Genomic DNA, 16,508 nt, shown 5'->3' with positions numbered 1-16,508 from the left:
GTACGCAAGCAGAGAACAACCACACGCTGGACTCCCCAGCCTCGAGGACGCACCAGCCCCCCATCCCCTCTGATAAGCAAGGATGCGGTTGTTTTACGTTTGATGTCCTTTGAGTTTCAACAGCTTGTTAGGTCGATCGCTCTTTCCCTGATATGAGAAGTGAGCATCCTTGCCATGAGGCAAATGCAGGCCCTGGGTCCTCACAAATTAGCATCCAGCCCGGTGTGGCCACGTGCTAGCCGGGCACCTGGACTCATTGGCCTCCTTCTCTCCCGTCTCGGCCTGGAGACGTGGCAGCTGGGGAGCAAGTCTGGGGAAGGCTGATGGGAGGAGCATCTCAGGGCCTGGGGTCTGCCGTTCCCCTCAACAGAGCGCCATCAAAGCCCAGGCACCCCGAGGTCCTCCCCTCTGCAGAGCGAGCCCCTGGGCCTGGAGGCTGCGGATGCGTTGCGCTCACACGTGCACACCCTGCCCGGCGTGGAGAGGGTGGGGCTACAGCCCCAGGGCCCCGGCACGCAGCGCAGAGCCCGTCCCGAGGGGTGACCCAGCGGGAGTCCCCAGGCCATGCAGGCATGCTCTGTCCCCGGTAGCACGTGTCTGCAGGCGGGTCTCCAGTCTGTGTCTCAGGACACAGCTGTATCAGCAGAGCTTCCAGGCGCTGTAACTCAGACTATCCGGGAGGCCCCGGGGGAGCCTGGCTGCAGGGTGGCCTCTGGTCCCCCAGGCTCTCAGACCCATGGTTCCTGAAGCTCTGGGGGCCCAATAGTGTGTCTGTTCCAACAGTTCCTGACTCTGGTTGTGCACTGCTGTCCAGGCAAGAGACTGGTTTGACTGAGCCCTGCTCCCCGTGAAAGGCCTTCGCTGCCTCCCTGGGATGCCCACCTCTCCCCGCCAGCTCCCCATGCTCAGAAGCAGGCTTCCCCAATTCTCCCACACATCACAGAATCAGCAGCACCAGGGGGTGTCTGAGGGAGGAGGTTTCCATAGCAACCGGCTCGCTCATCCTGTGGTACCTCCCAGTGTCGGGTGGGCCCTGCAGTGCCGTGGGGCCTCCCACCCGGCATGAACTGCCAGAGAGCCTTCCTCCCAGGGGGGCAAAACTTGCCCTGTCTTCTGGGCCAGAGGGTGGGCCCCCACCCCAGAGACCTCCCCAGGCTGCTGCTGATGGAGCGGGAGAGTGGCGGATCACCGCACTCCTCTCCTCCTGCAGGAGTTCCTGGGTGAACCTGCTCTTTCCCTTCCTTCTTCCTCTTTTTCTTCCTTCCTTCTAATTTTTTCAGAAAATGATTCTCCTTTACAGCTAACATAACAAAAATCATTTTTAAATGTGATTCATTTCCTATAAACTAATTTGTGGTTTGTGATAAGTGAAGTTTTTATAAAATATGCTCTGGGATAGCCATGTTTTAAAATGATTTCCTTAAAAATCAGATCCAGGTTGGTTTCCATTAAACACAGATAGTATTGATATTTAGCAGACTCCACGACGTGGTTTTATTTGTAAGAGTTTCCTGCACACGTCGGAATGGAGAGCCCTCAGTGGCAGTGTGTCCACGGTGAGCAGGATCCCAGGTCTGTTTGTCTCCCTAACAAGCCCATCTGCCCCGAGCCCGCTGCCCTGCCCACAGCCCCATGTGGCATCCTTCGGGGAGCTGAACCATCCACAGAGCCCCTGCCACCTGAGGCCCACTCCCAGGACACCCAGGCACCACCTGGGACCCTCCGTGGGCAGAATGTCACAGCCCAGGACCAGGACGCTGTCCCCACAGAGGACCGGAAGCATCTGAGCCAGACCTCATGGCAGGGGGACCCGGGATGCTCTGCAGCACTGGGGTTGTCGTGAGCCAGGCAGAGGAGCGTCCAGAGCCAGTGCCTGTCGGTGGCTGTCGTGGCGCCTCTCCAGGGATACTGCCCACTGTCCATCAGCCTGCCCAGGTTAAACCCACTGGCCCTCCAGCAGGCAGTGGCCTCTGAGGCGGCCGGGGGCACATCTTAGGCACCTCTGTGCCCGCTTTGTCTGCGAGACCAGCCAAAGAGAGTAGAACCCAGCACCCAGGGCTGCTGGAGAGAGTGGGTGAGCAGCTAGACCGCCTCCTGCTGCACAGAGGCCTTCATGGTCGCTGACGCTCACTCCGGGATGCTGGGTGGTCAGGGACAGTGGCCGTTCTTAGGAAGCACCCTGCACAGAAGCCTAACTGGGCTCCGAGCCCATCCTCAGTGCTAGGGGGAAAGTCATCAGGCTCCCTGAGATTCAGGATCTCCGTGAACCAGCCCATCTGGAAAGAAAAAAAATAGCTGTCGTATTCTGCATTTTCATACTGTTCATGGGATTCTCGAGGCAAGAATACTGAAGTGATTTGCCAATGCTTTTGAACTGTGGTTCTGGACTCTCTTGAGAGTACCTTGGACAGCAAGGAAAACAAACCAGTCCATCCTAAAGAAAGGCAACCCTGAATATCCATTGGAAGGACTAAGGCTGAAGCTGAAACTCCAATACTTTGGCCACCTGATGGGAAGTGCCAGCTCACTGGAAAAGACCCTGATGCTGGGAAAGACTGAAGGCAGGGGGAGAAGGGGACGCCAGAGGATCGGATGGTTGGACGGTGTCATTGACTCCATGACCATGAGTTTGAGCAAGCTCCGGGAGACGGTGAAGGGCAGGGAGGCCTAGTGTCCTCTGTCTCAGAGTCGGGCCTTGGGGTGGGGAGGGCTTGGGAGGGCCGGTTGCCAGGCTCACTTCGTCCCTATGATCACAGAGTCCCTGTGATCACACCCAGCTTCACACACGCAGATGCTCAGGACCTACGACTCAGTCCGTGCGCAGCCCCACTGGTCAACAGGCTGACACCCACCCAGAAAGCATCCTCAGCCCTGCTGCCCATAGGAGTACCCGGGGTGGAGGGGCAATGCTGGCCGACTGAGCAAGGACAGGAGACGGCAGTTCGCCAGCTCCAGCTGGGAGGAAACCCAGCACTCGGGTGGAAGACCAGATCACTTCCCGGGACACAGCCGGACCATCCCCCGGCCACTGAGACCAGGAGGGCCCCGAGGACAGGCCCCTCGAGAGCACACACCACCTACCCAGGCGTCCTCACTGGCTCTGGGTCACCCGGCACCTAGCTTGCTGAGCGGAAAACGGAGGAGCCGCCGAAGCCCACGCTCGGAGGGAGAGTCTCTCCTCCATCTGCCCCGGGACAGGGAGCCAGGCAGGCGGGGGCCGGACAGGGAGCCAGGCAGGCAGGGGCCGGCCGCTGGGCCCTGAGACCAGCAAGAACGGGCACAGAGGGCAGGCCCTGCTCTGCCCCACGGGGGTCTCGAGGGTGACTGTGGGGGCGTCGGGTCTCGGGGGTGACTGTGGGGGCGTCGGGTCTCGGGGGTGAATGTGGGCTTCAGGTCTCGGGGTGACTGTGGGGGCACAGGTCTCGGGGGTGACTGTGGGGGCGTCGGGTCTCGGGCGTGACTGTGGGGGCGTCGGGTCTCGGGCGTGACTGTGGGGCTTCGGGTCTCGAGGGTGACTGTGGGGGCGTCGGGTCTCAGGGGTGACTGTGGGGTGTCGGGTCTCGGGCGTGACTGTGGGGCTTCGGGTCTCGAGGGTGACTGTGGGGGCGTCGGGTCTCAGGGGTGACTGTGGGGTGTCGGGTCTCGGGCGTGACTGTGGGGCTTCAGGTCTCGGGGTGACTGTGGGGGCACAGGTCTCGGGGGTGACTGTGGGGGCGTCGGGTCTCAGGGGTGACTGTGGGGGCACAGGTCTCGGGGGTGACTGTGGGGGCATAGGTCTCGGGGGTGAATGTGGGCTTCAGGTCTCGGGGTGACTGTGGGGTGTCGGGTCTCGGGGGTGACTGTAGGGGCGTCACTCCTCACGGTGACCATTCACTCCTGGCCTCCTCACCCGTCAGCTCATCTCATCCCACTTCTCTTTCTTCCTCAGCCCCTCTCTCTTGCTTCACTCCGAGTGCTTCTCCCAATTTGCCCTTCAGACATGTCCACCTGGGGGAGGCCTTGCTTCTCTGCAAGGTTCCCAGTGAGGACGCCTGCTTGTGGGCTCCGTGGCCCTGGAGAGGTGAAGGACACCCCTGTGCTCTCCCTGCAAACAGTGTGCACCAGGCTCTCCTCCCCAGGGGCAGTGACCTCCAGCTGAGGCTCCAAGGCGGCCGACGGCAGGCAGTCTCCACTTCAGCACACCTGGAGACCTACCACAGTCACAGAGGGGACCGGGTCCACCCTGTGCCCAGCGCCCCCAACCCAGCCCCCTGCACTGGCCCCAGGCTGATGCAGGCGTGTCCGGGAGCCAGGTCCTTGGCACCTGCTCGCGTATCTCCTCCCTTCCCTACCCTCTCCCTGCCTCGTCCCTGCCTGTCATCCCCGCTGGGTCAGGCCTCTCCTTGGCCGTCCTGGGCACCTTCTGGCGATTCTGGGCTTTTCCTCAGTGGAAGGAACCTTCCTGAGTCCAGACCTGCTCTCCGGGTCACCACGTCTGGGCCACGCAGGTGGTTCACAATCTGACACCCCTCTGTGCCCTCGCCCCTCCCGTAATCGGAGGGAAGTCGGGACCACCCGTGACTTTTGGGCCCTTCTCGGGGCCATGCCCTCCATGCAGGAATCACAGGAGTGGGTTTCTGTTCTCTCCCACTCGTGAGACACCCAGAGGGCCACAGGGGTCAGAGGAGCGAAGAGCCTTCTGTGTCTTTGAACTTCCCCCAGACGAGGGCTAGACCACACAGCAGCGCTGTAGGCTTGGAACTGTTCGCAAGAAGAGGACATTTACAGAGTCTAGTGGAGTGAAAGAACACCAGAGGAGGAGAGGTTTCTGCTCTGCTCTCCGCAGCGTGCCTCCTGTGTGACCCTAAGCATGGAGCTCACCTGTCTGGATTCACCTTCTTGGCTTTAGATAAGGATATCTGATGAATCTGTTTCTAAAAACTTCTGCGAAACTCAGCATCTATGAAACCATTTAAAACTTAACAAAAAAAGACGTGAGACAGGGAAAAGGCAGATTCCATAGAGGAAGGGCGGGCACACCAGAGGCTAAGATGAGAAACCAACCTGAAAAGTGTTCAAAACCCAGACAGTTGTGAGCAAGAGGCTCGGGCCGGAGGCTGGACGCGGGCCAGGGGGTGGGAAGAGAGAAGGCACACAGCACGAGAGTTTGCAGAAAACCCCAGGATCACTCAGGTAGAAGATGGGCCAAGAAATCTTTTTAATTTTCTCCTGTTTAGAATAAAAGACACTTTCTCTGAGAAAAGGTAAGGGCTTCAACAAATGAGAGGCCCACAAGCATGACAAGTATGAGAAAATGAGGGAGACGGCAGCAACAAGAACGTGACAAGCAGGCGCAAGATTCCAGCTGAGAGGGGCGATGTGACTGGTCCCGGGGCCCCTGCCCCTGGTCCTAGACTGTCCTTTCCTCTGCCCTAGACAAACCTCCTCCCAAAGGCTCGCTGTGGTCAGCAGTTTAGGAAGTGGACTTGCTTTTAAACTACGTAACCTCTGTCTTCTGCTCCCTCGAGAGGGGCTCTGTGCCGCCCATGGACAGAGCAACGGAGCTGGCTCTGCCAGTCCCCACCATCCTAGCAGGGAGCCTGGCCGCTCCCCTGCCGCGGACGTGCATGTGCCCCGTGGCATGTCCACACCAAAGCCTGTGCCCGCCCAGTAGGCGGCACTGCGCCTCAGGTGCCCGTGGGCTCGGGGGTGGGCATGGCCCGTGCATGCCTGCCTGGAGTGTCCCTGGCATGATGACCCTCAGCCTCCTCCCCGAGTGCAACGCCACTGACTCCTGGCGTTGAGAAGACGGGCCTGGACGAGCCGGCAGCCCCCTCCCTGCCCCCTCCTGGTCAATGACCTTTGCCCACCGTCCATTCCCCAGGGTCCACTTCTTACCGCTAAAGCCCAGCTGGATGTGGTCACCTGAGAGGTGCCACCAAATGCTGCCTCACCTGAGCGGCAGGGACGTGGGTGGGACGTCATGAGGGCAGGAAAGGGCACCCCCTCCATCCCCCTCCTGCTCCGTGGCCAGAGAGGGTCCCCTCCCAGTGGGCACTCGAGTCCGTAATGCCCGTCTTCCACCCCGTGTAAGTGGCGTGGCCGTCCTAGCGCTCCGTGCAACCTCGGAAGGTGAGTACCCCCAGGCGGCCCTGCCCGCGTCCAGCCCCCAGGCCCAGCATGCCCGTCACAGGCACAGCGAGCGTGGCAGCCCCAGGACACGGGGACGGCTGGCTGGGGTCAGCGGCGGCTTCTCCAACAGTCACCTTTCTGTATGTTCTTTTTTGCATGGGTCCTCCGCGTCCAATTCCAATTCTGACCGCGGCCGCCGCAGCTCCGGCCTAGCCGCTCCCCTGCTGCTGGACGTGCATGTGCTCCCGCAGCAGTGCCCCAAGGACACGCCCCGTTATTGAGAGGGACGCCAGCACTGCTAGGTAGGTCGGCCGCCCTGGACAGGAGCCTGTCCCTGATGACCTGGGGCGCCGGGCAGTGGGCAGTGGCTCAGAGCGGCGCCTGGGGTCCGAGCCAGCACCCGGCCCGATGGGGAGGCCTGAGAGCAGAGATGCATGGTTGGAGGATGCCGGAGAGCATGCAGCATGAACTGCAGGACTGCCCACCCCCACGCTCCCCAAACCGCCAGAGTGCATCCCGAGTGTCCCCAGAGATGGGCCCAGGAGAGGGCCAGGCCCTGCCCACCCCCACGCTCCCCAAACCGCCAGAGTGCATCCCGAGTGTCCCCAGAGATGGGCCCAGGAGGGGGCCAGGCCCAGCCCAGCTCCATCCGTGGCCAGAGCCCCAGAGCCCTTACGTCAGTGTTGACAGCCAGGACCGGGGCAGCGCCCACCCTCCAAGGACATGCAGGGGCCTGAGTGGGGGGATGAGCAGCAGGCGGGTCTCACAACACTCGTTAAAGGTGACCCCAGGCTGATGCAGGCGTGTGGGCCTCTAAGTCGTCAGAATTTAAACCCGTGAGGACACGCCATTTACCAGCGGGTGGTAGGGTACGTGTGCCACCCAGCTGGGCTTTGCAGACTGCAGCTCTGCTGTGGTCAATGAGTCACCGGGCATCACGGCTCTGGTGAAACCTGCCTCACAGGCCACCATGCATGCCCACCCGCTGCCCCCCGACCACACTGGGCTGTGGGCAGTCAGCAGCCTGGGGGCCCCTGTAGCCGCAGCTTTAAATTTGATCTGCAAGACCACACTTTGCTCTTAGTAACCTGAGGTCTAACCCATTCCAAAACGCTATCTGAATCATCAAAATGAATGTTTTTGAAAAATTGTGTGAAGGGTACTACATTTTATGATTCTTTTTCATTGATTTGTTTGTGTCTGAGTGTAATCTAAAAAGAAAAGTGCTTGGAAGCAAAAGAAAAAGGTGATTTTGGTTCACAAGTCATGTATGAAAGCAAGGCTTTCTCCCCAAGTCTGCTAATATCAGGGCTCGAAATGTGTAGACATTCAGGACGCCGGAAGGCCAAGTGTGCAGGATAAAGGTCCTCACGTGACTCGGGAAGGGCGGAGAATCGGGGATGGGGAAAGTTGGGGTGCGTCCTGTGGACAGGCGCAGCTGGAAGCCCAGTCTGCAAACGCCTCCCCCAGGCCTGGGAGGGAAAGGCGCCCACCCGCCCCCTCTGCAGGCCAGCAGGGGGTGTGCAGGTGGCATTACAGGGGCCGGGACCCCCGACCTTGCCGAGCCCCCCGCCCAGGAAGCAGCCTTGGCATCCGAGCTTTGTCCCCACGCCCGCGGTGTGTGGTGTGTCTGCAGTGCTCCTGTGCCTTTTAACAGGAGGCAAGAAAAAGGACGAGGTGAGACAGGGGCCTCAAGGCGGGGCCGGGTCGGGTGGGAGGATGGGAAGGTTCCCAGTGAAAACCTAGGCGGGGGCTAGGTGGGGCCTGGGTGGAGGAAGGTTGAAACTTGTCTCCTCCATACCAAATTCAAAAAGAGAGAAAATGACTGGTTGTCATGCAAACTAAACATCGATTCATAAGACCCTTGCTTTCCCCCAGTTTCAGGAAATAAGCCCAGGAAACTGGGTGGAAGAGATGCCTGTTGCGTCTAAGTGACCTGGTTTCTTTCTGTTTGGGGAGAAGATTGCAGAGTCGGTCTGCGTCAGCTTTCTGTTTGAAGCACCTTTATTTGGCACTCCTCTGCATTTCTTCATTGTTTCCCATTTACATGCGCAAAAATTCAAAATTAAGAGATGCATTTTTAGAACTATATCTCTTTAAGTCAAAAAAAGATGTTTTTGCATTTTCACATAAATGTTTTTGAGTTGAACTTTTCATATAAATGGGACAGGTCTTTTACAAAGTTGATGTCAATCATTCCAATTAGTTTACTATTATAGATGAGGCCTAATTTTGCATTTTCCTGATTTCATTTAAAATTGAGAGTATTTAAAACTGAGAGTATTTTGTGTTTTACTTAACAAATGCCCCTGGTAGGATGAGTGTGAAAGAAAGGGGCCAAAACAGGCTTTTACAACGGGGGACACATGTACACCCAATGAATGGCAAAAACCACCACGATATTGTTAAGTAATTAGCCTCCAATTAAAATAAATAGATAATTTTTTTTTTAATGAAAAGGGCTGTCACAGAAGCATGCCACAAAATTTTTCTAAAGTCTCCCGGAACCTGAGTCTGACCTTTGGCCCTGTCATCCCATGGGTCCAGTGAGCGTTTCTCTGCCAGCTTTGCTGCTGCCGGCAGAGCCAAGGCCTGTCTGTAGGTTGACCTCACAGGGCGGCTCACTGGCGAGGTGAGGCCCAAGGACAGGTCAGACCTGCAGGCAGGATTTTAGCCTTTAGTTATAAGATTTTAAAAAATAAGTAACCAGTTTTATCAAGATGAGGGACCTGAGTATGCTGAGAACGCTGTCCCTGTGGACCGGCCCTGGGGAGGCATCGCAGCAGAGGCTGGGCAGGCTGGCCACACGGACCGGCCCTGGGGAGGTAGCGCAGCGGACGCTGGGCAGGCTGGCCACACGGCCTCGTGTGGCTCCTGCCGCCCACCAGTGCTGGCGCCTCCCCCGGCCAGGGGCTGCCCAGAGACTGACGGGCTCTGGGTCCTCACCCGCGTCACGTCCGGTGAACTTGATCACTGAGAACAAGCATCTGAGGCCACGCTGGACACCTGCCTGGCCATCCGCTGCCCCCATCAAGGGGCCGATGAGACAGCTCCCTTCCTGAGCCCAGGGTGGGCGGCTGCACAGACTCAGGGCCCGTCACCGACGGAGGCCCTCCTGTCGCGAAGAAGATGCCCTGCTTTAAATGTCTCAACAGAACTACTTATCAAGCCCTCGAATTTCTTTACAAAAGAGAGAGAGGATGAGCAACAAATACAAAAGAAAGAGGATGACGGGACACAGAGGAGACGCTTTAAAGATGTCCATCGGGGTAATTAAGTGACATAGCACGGCTTCAGTCAACAGATTAAACCACGTCTATCCCCGCTACACCCTGCATCAGGGTCCCGGTTCTGTAAACAGGAGGAAAATGACAGCAAGGGGTGACATGTCCTGCAGAGGATGCATCAGAGGCGAGGTGAGGAGGCGGCCTCTGCCCCGTTTGTGATGTGGGATCAGAGGCTTCTCCTGATACAGGCCGTGACGCGTGGAGAGGACCTCTCCTGCGCTGGTGGGGCTCTCGACCCGGGGAAGTGTGAGCTGCAGTGGCCCCTCTTGGGGCAGATGGTCAAGAGGAAGTCGGAGCACTTGGGCCTTACGCCTTAGCCTCACAAAAGCCACAGAAACCTTTTCTGTCCCTGCTGAGAGAGGCTAGTTCTAGGAAATCCAGGAGTTTGTGAGTGGTCCTGATTTTTTTTTCAGACTTGCCTGAATTTTGCAAAACATGAACATGGTTTAAAGATTGTATTAGGTTTTTCCATCCAGCTTCTTAAATGTCTGCACAGGACCAACTTATTCAGCCAGATAATGACATGAACTACCCCGAGTTACTTTCTCTTGATATGGATTAAATCCCAAGGCAATTCAAGGTCACAGATAAGGCAAAGGATCATGAATATTTTCGTTGGGAACAGACAGAGATTCTAAGATTACGGGTTCACTACTTCCTGTCTCAGAGTGTTTTTACCCATGGTACCTTTGGACTGGAGAGAAAAAAAAATGGAGAAGCTAGTATTTTATTTATCAGAAAGTTACAGCTCTAACCACAGGCCTGTAAAACAGACCTGGGGGAGCGTCAATGACAACCGGCCGGACTCAGGGAGGACCGCTGGCTGGGGTGGCCTCACCCAGGTGCTGGAGCTCCAGCCTCATGGGGAATTTCCATGGAAACCCAGCCATGCTCTGCTGCCGTTTTCCAAAGCCAAGCTGTGTCGCACATGCGGCCTGCCGGCTCCACCCTCAGGGATGTGGGTGGTCCCGCACGGCCTCCCTTCACGGAGGATACGCGCCCCTCCCCAGAAGCCCATCGAGCTTCTGTGCATTGATTGTGCAGCAACCTGAGCTGCTGCCGGAGCTGATCCGCTGAGAAGCAGAGACCCCTTTTGTTACACGAATGGCCGCTTCCTCGTTCACCAACTTCAGAAAACAGTGTATTTTTAAACGCTGGGATGTATTAAAGCGAGGAAGTCTGTATGCAAACCTCAGAGTTTGTAAAAGCCTTAAAGTCTCGAGCAGTAACACGAAAATGAGCTCCACAGCGCTGTTAGAGAATCACGAGTCCCCATCCCGGACTGCCTCCTGCGGTTCAGAAGCACTCCCTAAAGAAGAAAATGCCAAGCCACCGCCCTGCGGAGAGCCCGGGCGGGCTGTTTCTAGGATGGGCGACCATGAGTGCAAATTCGCAGCCCCCCCCGGCCCGTCTTCCTTCCCCCAGGTGAGGGTGTGACCGCGGAAGGCTTAGCTTCTCCACGCTGGCACAGCCAACAAGCAGCAGGCCAGGTACCGGATCTCATCTACCCAACTTGAAACTCTGAGGATAAAACAACAAACCTTTCCAGAAAGCCAGGCTGCTTTCTGGAAATGTTTTTTTCTTTCTTGACACTGTGAAAGCTCTGAAAATGACCCAAGGCAACATTTTCTTTGTTTTCATGGTGACAGAGGGTGTTTTAAATGCATCTTTTTCTTCAAATGACACTTTCATAAATGGTTTAAACGCACAAAAACTACTCCAAAATCCTCTTCTCTTTTTTATAATTAGTAAAGATCTTGTTTTCATTTGCACAGTCTTGGTTGTGACGCCTCAATTAAACCGGAACAGGGTGTGTCAACCTCCTCTTGCCTCTACCAAAAGAAGTCATTAAAAATTTCTACTCGTGTTTAACTGAATATATTTTAAATAAATTTGCACTGGGAGCTGAAATTAGGAAGAGTTAAACGGTTTCTTTGCCCACAAAGCAAGGCCACGAGTGCATGATTGCCTGGTGGGAAACGTTTCTGTTTCTTGATACATTTTCAAAACACAGACGTGCATGGGGAGTTGCTTTTCTTAGAATGATTTTTATTGCTTCAAAATGTCCTCCCTCTGGGGTTGGGGGGGGGGGGTCTCTCCACATGAGGTGCCATTCGGGAAATCAGCTAGTTAAATTCAGTCCCTCACGTTATTGACCGAATAGTCTTGTGATCAGGCTTGAAGTTCGTGAACAGCTGCTCCTTTGGCGACAGTCAGGTCCACAGTCTGATCCGGGCATTGTTTTTGATGAAAGGACAGCATCCTTCGGCCTCTGACTCCAGTTTTTACACCCTGACTCCGCTTACACACGTCGACGACTTCTTCTCAGTGTTTGCCTTCCCCCAGAGTGCAGGTGGTAAATCAAACTTTCATCCTTCAGAGGACACACCAGCCCTATGCTTGAGGTCGGTGACTGCGGTCCTTTCCTCAGGACTAGATGAGAATTAGGCAGTCCCTAACATCAACAACAGGCTGGACGTCTGTCTAAGTGTCAAGATATGACATTCACACCCCTGGACTCAGCCCGGGTCTATGTGGGCCCATCACACTCGCCCTGACACGCTCACTGACCTTGAGAAAGTCTGTCTGTGAGCAAGTAATTTGCTGGCCTTGGCCCAACAGCCAATACCCAGGTGGCTTTCAGAGTGGAGAGCAAGCTGAAATCACCTAGAAAGCATTTACACTTATGACTGTTTTATATTTGTGATCTGTGTCCCTGCCAGGAATTCAGAGGCTCACTGAGTGCGGATGTTGGCACAGGGCCCCCTCCAAGAGTCCCTCCTGGGCAGTAACACTGCTCTCATTTCATCCTTGCTTCTTGAGAGCTGACATTTCGTAAAAAGAACAGACGTGTTTTCCTCTTTTGTCCTTCATTCTCACCCTCTTGGCGGCTACAAGCGTAGCTGAAGTAGCTGGAGCCAAAGCGTCTTTGCAGGACTGCTGGTTCCCGCGATGGTGGATTCAAGGCAGTCCGCAGAGGCAGGACTCAGGGAACTCTCTTCACACACAGCGTCTGCCACGAGCGCAGCTCTGATGTGGCAGAGAGACTGCAGGGAGCTCCCAGGAAGGTTTAAACACGGGCCCCCTAAGCGTCCGGACCCCTCTCATTATCTCAGTTGACTTGACCTGCGGACCAAGAGACCTCGGTGTCAAAGCAGAGCTCCCTGAGTGCCCACGGAGGGTCTGAAAGACCCCTGGTCCTACTCCCTGGCCTAGCACGGGGGTGCCTGCACCAGGCCCCATGGTCGATCAGGGGCAGGGCTGGGAGGGGTCAGCGTGGCCGGGCCCTTTGTAACGCGTTGTTTTGAGTTTAGACACAGACCAGCCTCGGGCCAGCGTGCGTGCCTGTTCGTGTGAAAGTCCTCAGATCGTGCGCAGAAGGTGCAGCAACTCGCCAGCTGTGCCTGGCCCACCGAGCTTGAATAAGAGACGGGGCGGGCACGTGGGGCGTGTGGAGCAGGGGAGACTGCAGGCTGAATATCTGGGGACCAAGTGCTTCCCCGAGACCCCCGGCCCCCGGGAGCGCCGCCGTGTGCAGGGGGGAGGTCCGGCCAAGCCTGGAGGAGATGGGGATGGGGCTGCTCCGTGCACCCGGGGGCCCTCCAGCTCTGCCCTGCCTCCTTCACCAAGGGAGGCTCAGCACCCAAGAGCCTTAGAAACTAGATGAATAAGGAAGCTACTTGTTCAGGAGACTGATGCCTTTCCAGTGACCCCGTGTGTGTCTGTGATTGCAGGTGCCCCACACCTGGCTGCGACGGCTCCGGGCACATCACCGGCAACTACGCTTCCCACCGAAGGTACGTGCTCGGGCTCGAGACCCTCCCCCCGAGCCCCTGCCCCTGAGCCCTCTCAACTCAGGCTTCACACGTGCTCAGGTGGCCCCACCGGGGAACTGAGGGTCTACAGACCCTAGACCACAAAGCAGCCCGGCCCCGGCCAAGACACCCTCACTCAGAACACCAGCTCTCGGGCCCACAGGCCCCTCGGACGCCCCCGTCCCCCGGCAATGGTGCCACCAGCTCCATCTCAGGAACCCTTTCCCAAGTCATGCAGGGGCACGCCCCTCTGAACTGACAAAGGATGAGAAGGAGAGCCAGGATATTATAAGCTCCCTGAGAACAGCCACTGAGAGGCAAGCTTGCTAATCCCACTGAGAGCTGATCTCCTAAATATTGAGATTAGAGCCACAAAGCTGTTTGGTTATTATAAGCAGGGATCAGCAGAGCTGAGCACACAGAAACGCTTGACCTCACAAATCCAGGCCCGCCGGTCCCTGAGGGCAGGGACTTCTAAGGGCAGCGTGGAGATTCCATCGTCTGAGACGACGGGGGCTCCAGGCCGGCTCGCACCCCCGAAACAGCTTATGAACCTCCGTTCTACACCAGGAGCCTCCCAGGTGGCCGGGTAAAGAGTCTGCCTGCAATGCAGGAGACCCAGGTTTGCTCCCTAGGTCAGGAAGATCCCCTGGAGAAGGAAATGGCCACCCACTGCAGTATTCTTGCCTGGAGAATCCCACGGACGGAGGAGCCTGGAGGGCTGCAGTTCGTGGGGTCCCAAAGAGTCAGATATGACCTGGCAGCTAAACCATGACCGCAGCAGTTCTACAGCAGGCCCTGCGTTAGGAGGTTAGGAGCGCAGGGACGGAGCCTTTCAATCCAAGGTCTGTGCAAAGAAGGGTGTAGACCCTGAGGCCCAGAGCAAGAATGCCTCGTCAAGTGCAGTCAGGATCAGCAAGCCGGGGCAGGACGAGAGCCGGTGTGAACAGAGACCCTTGTAACACAGAGTCTCCCACGAAGGGTGCAGAGCTGCCTCTAATAGGGAAACAGGCAACGACACAGCTGTCAGCCTGCCTTTCTCTAAGATCAGACCATAGACTGGGCAGCGGATGAGCCTTTCAGTTTCCCCCACAAAACACTGAAGGGAAAGGACAGAGGAGAGACAGGGAGGGAGGAGTCAGGAGAGCCGGGGGTCACCCCAGGGCCCGTCGGCCGCCAACCAGCCAGGTGGGCCGTGGGGGGCGGGCTGGGGCCGCCCCCAGCTGGCTGGTTGGGCTTGGCTCAGGGAGGCAGCTCGCCAGGGAGGCTCTCTCCTCCTTAAGGTCCTGCTGCAAGCCGCATCCCTCTGTGTCCACCTCCCGTCCATTCAGGAGCATCCTTTAAACAGCGCGGGTCTGGAGACGCAGGGGTTAGGAAGCCCCGCTAAGAAAACCGGATGGCGGCCAGACTCTTCACACTTGCTTGACGGAAACACCTGAGTCTCTGTCTGGGGCTGTCCGCCTGGCACTGTGGATGTCTGGGGTCTGACCCTCCTTTGCCCTGGGACCGCCCAGTGCATTGTCGGGTGTTGGGGGGCAGCGCCAGCCCACCTGCTTGTTGCCGTGGCACCCCCTTCCCATTCCTGACAATCGGGCGTCTCTAAACACACCCGATGTTCCCGGGGCCACTGCCACGCACGTCAGGGTCCAGAGGAGTCTCGCCGGGTCATCTTGCCGGTTTTACCAGGCCGCCCAGAGCCAGCTGCTGTACTGTGAGTGCAGAGCAGGGTGAATACCTCCAGAGGGGCTCCCTGCAGTAGCATCGCTGCTTTAGGGAAACTGAAATTAAACGAGATCAAGCTCAAGCTCAAGTTAAGCGTCTAAGCCAAGCGCATTCTGTGCTGCTCTTGGTCTCGTGTTGGATGTATCTCAGTCCTCACAAGGCCGCAGCTCCCAGAGCCGAGCAACGCCTGCAAACCGGAAGCGACCTCTCCTGGCCATTTCACGCCCACCCGTCTGTTTTCCTACTCTTTGTCTTCTTGGTTTGGCATGACGTATATTTATCCAATTTGATTTTAAACGTGTATGCACTCACTCACATTTTAGAACAGGGTGTATGTTAGTATAGTGTGAACTTGTGGGTAACACGTAATTAAAGCTTGACTTGAAGCCCCTCTCTAGGGCTGGAGTTAACAGTACCAGGATTAGTCCACAGAGCTGAGAAGTAAATTTGACTTGGTTTTCAGCGTGCTTGCGAGCTACACACAGCCCTGCGGGGCGGCATGTTCCACAGTATTGTTCATCTGAGAAATATGCTCCGTGAGTGCAAGTCAGAGTGAGCTCAAGCCACTGGCTGAGGAGGGGCCTGCGTGACAGGTCCTGGGCACACTGGGCACCAGAGAGGGACAGAGGCCCAGCGACTCTCAGAGGTCACAAGTGCACACAGAAACGCCTTTCGGGGCGTCCCTGGGGGCTCAGCTGGTAAGAATCTGCCTGCAATGTGGGAGACCTGGGTTCGATCCCTGGGTTGGGAAGATCCCCTGGAGAAGGGAAAGGCTACCCGCTCCAGTATTCTGGCCTGGAGACTTCCACGGACTGTATAGTCCATGGGGTCACGGAGTTGGACACGCCTGAGCGACTGTCATGTCCTGGGCATGTGAGGTGGTGTTCCCTACTTGCAAACCTCAGGGAAATTCCTCCCAGGAAGCAGACCCTCACTCAGCCTTATTCTAAATCCTGCCAAGATTCCAGCCTGTCACAGGCACCTCAGAGATACGGTGGGTTCGGTGGATCTGGGCCACTGACTCGAACGCGGCAAACACACTGACCGTCATCCGGGCCTTCAGCGAGCTGCAGTTATTTTGTAATCGCACTATCAGAGGTCACAGGTCAGCACAACAGATGTAACAATATTGCAAGAGGTTTAAAACATGACAGAGACGTGGAGTGAGAGGTACTATTGGCAAACCGGAGCCTATAGACTTGTCAGAGTGGCTGCAACCTTCCAGTTGTGAAACACGCAAGGTCGGCAAAGCATACCACAAGGAGGGGTGCGTGCCCCCCCCTGGGCTCCAGGGAGGAGAGGACTGGCTCTCGGGCCCCCCCGACGCCCCCACCAGAGGCAGCTCCATCTGCTTCCGGACATCACCTCTCCCCGGGGCTGTGTCTCGGACGCTGCCCCAGGAACCAGGAAATGTGCCCCCCCGCCATCCTCAGAGCACCCTGAGCAGCGGGAGGTTCGTTTCTGTCTCTGCTGAAGGAAACAGGCTCTGAGTACTTAGCTGTCAGAAGCAGGACTTGGCCGAGAGGCCACCGTCAATGTCCCGGCTGATCGTGGACAGGCTGCCCCTGGACGG

At 57.0% G+C, this 16,508-nt stretch overlaps 1 protein-coding gene across 1 annotated transcript in view; it reads left to right on the top strand.

Moving 5' to 3' along the window:
• The window catches only part of MYT1L (myelin transcription factor 1 like), a 394,605-nt gene that overhangs the window by 346,222 nt on the left and 31,875 nt on the right, over window positions 1–16,508 (top strand). The window contains exon 19 of the mRNA XM_069573812.1: window positions 13,133–13,195. Coding sequence (XP_069429913.1) covers window positions 13,133–13,195 — 63 coding nt within the window. The remainder of the gene's footprint in view (window positions 1–13,132; window positions 13,196–16,508) is intronic.

Source organism: Ovis canadensis, chromosome 2 (assembly GCF_042477335.2).
Source record: "Ovis canadensis isolate MfBH-ARS-UI-01 breed Bighorn chromosome 2, ARS-UI_OviCan_v2, whole genome shotgun sequence".
In the NCBI taxonomy this organism is placed as follows: Eukaryota; Metazoa; Chordata; class Mammalia; order Artiodactyla; family Bovidae; genus Ovis; species Ovis canadensis.
This window is presented reverse-complemented; position numbering and strand designations above follow the sequence as displayed.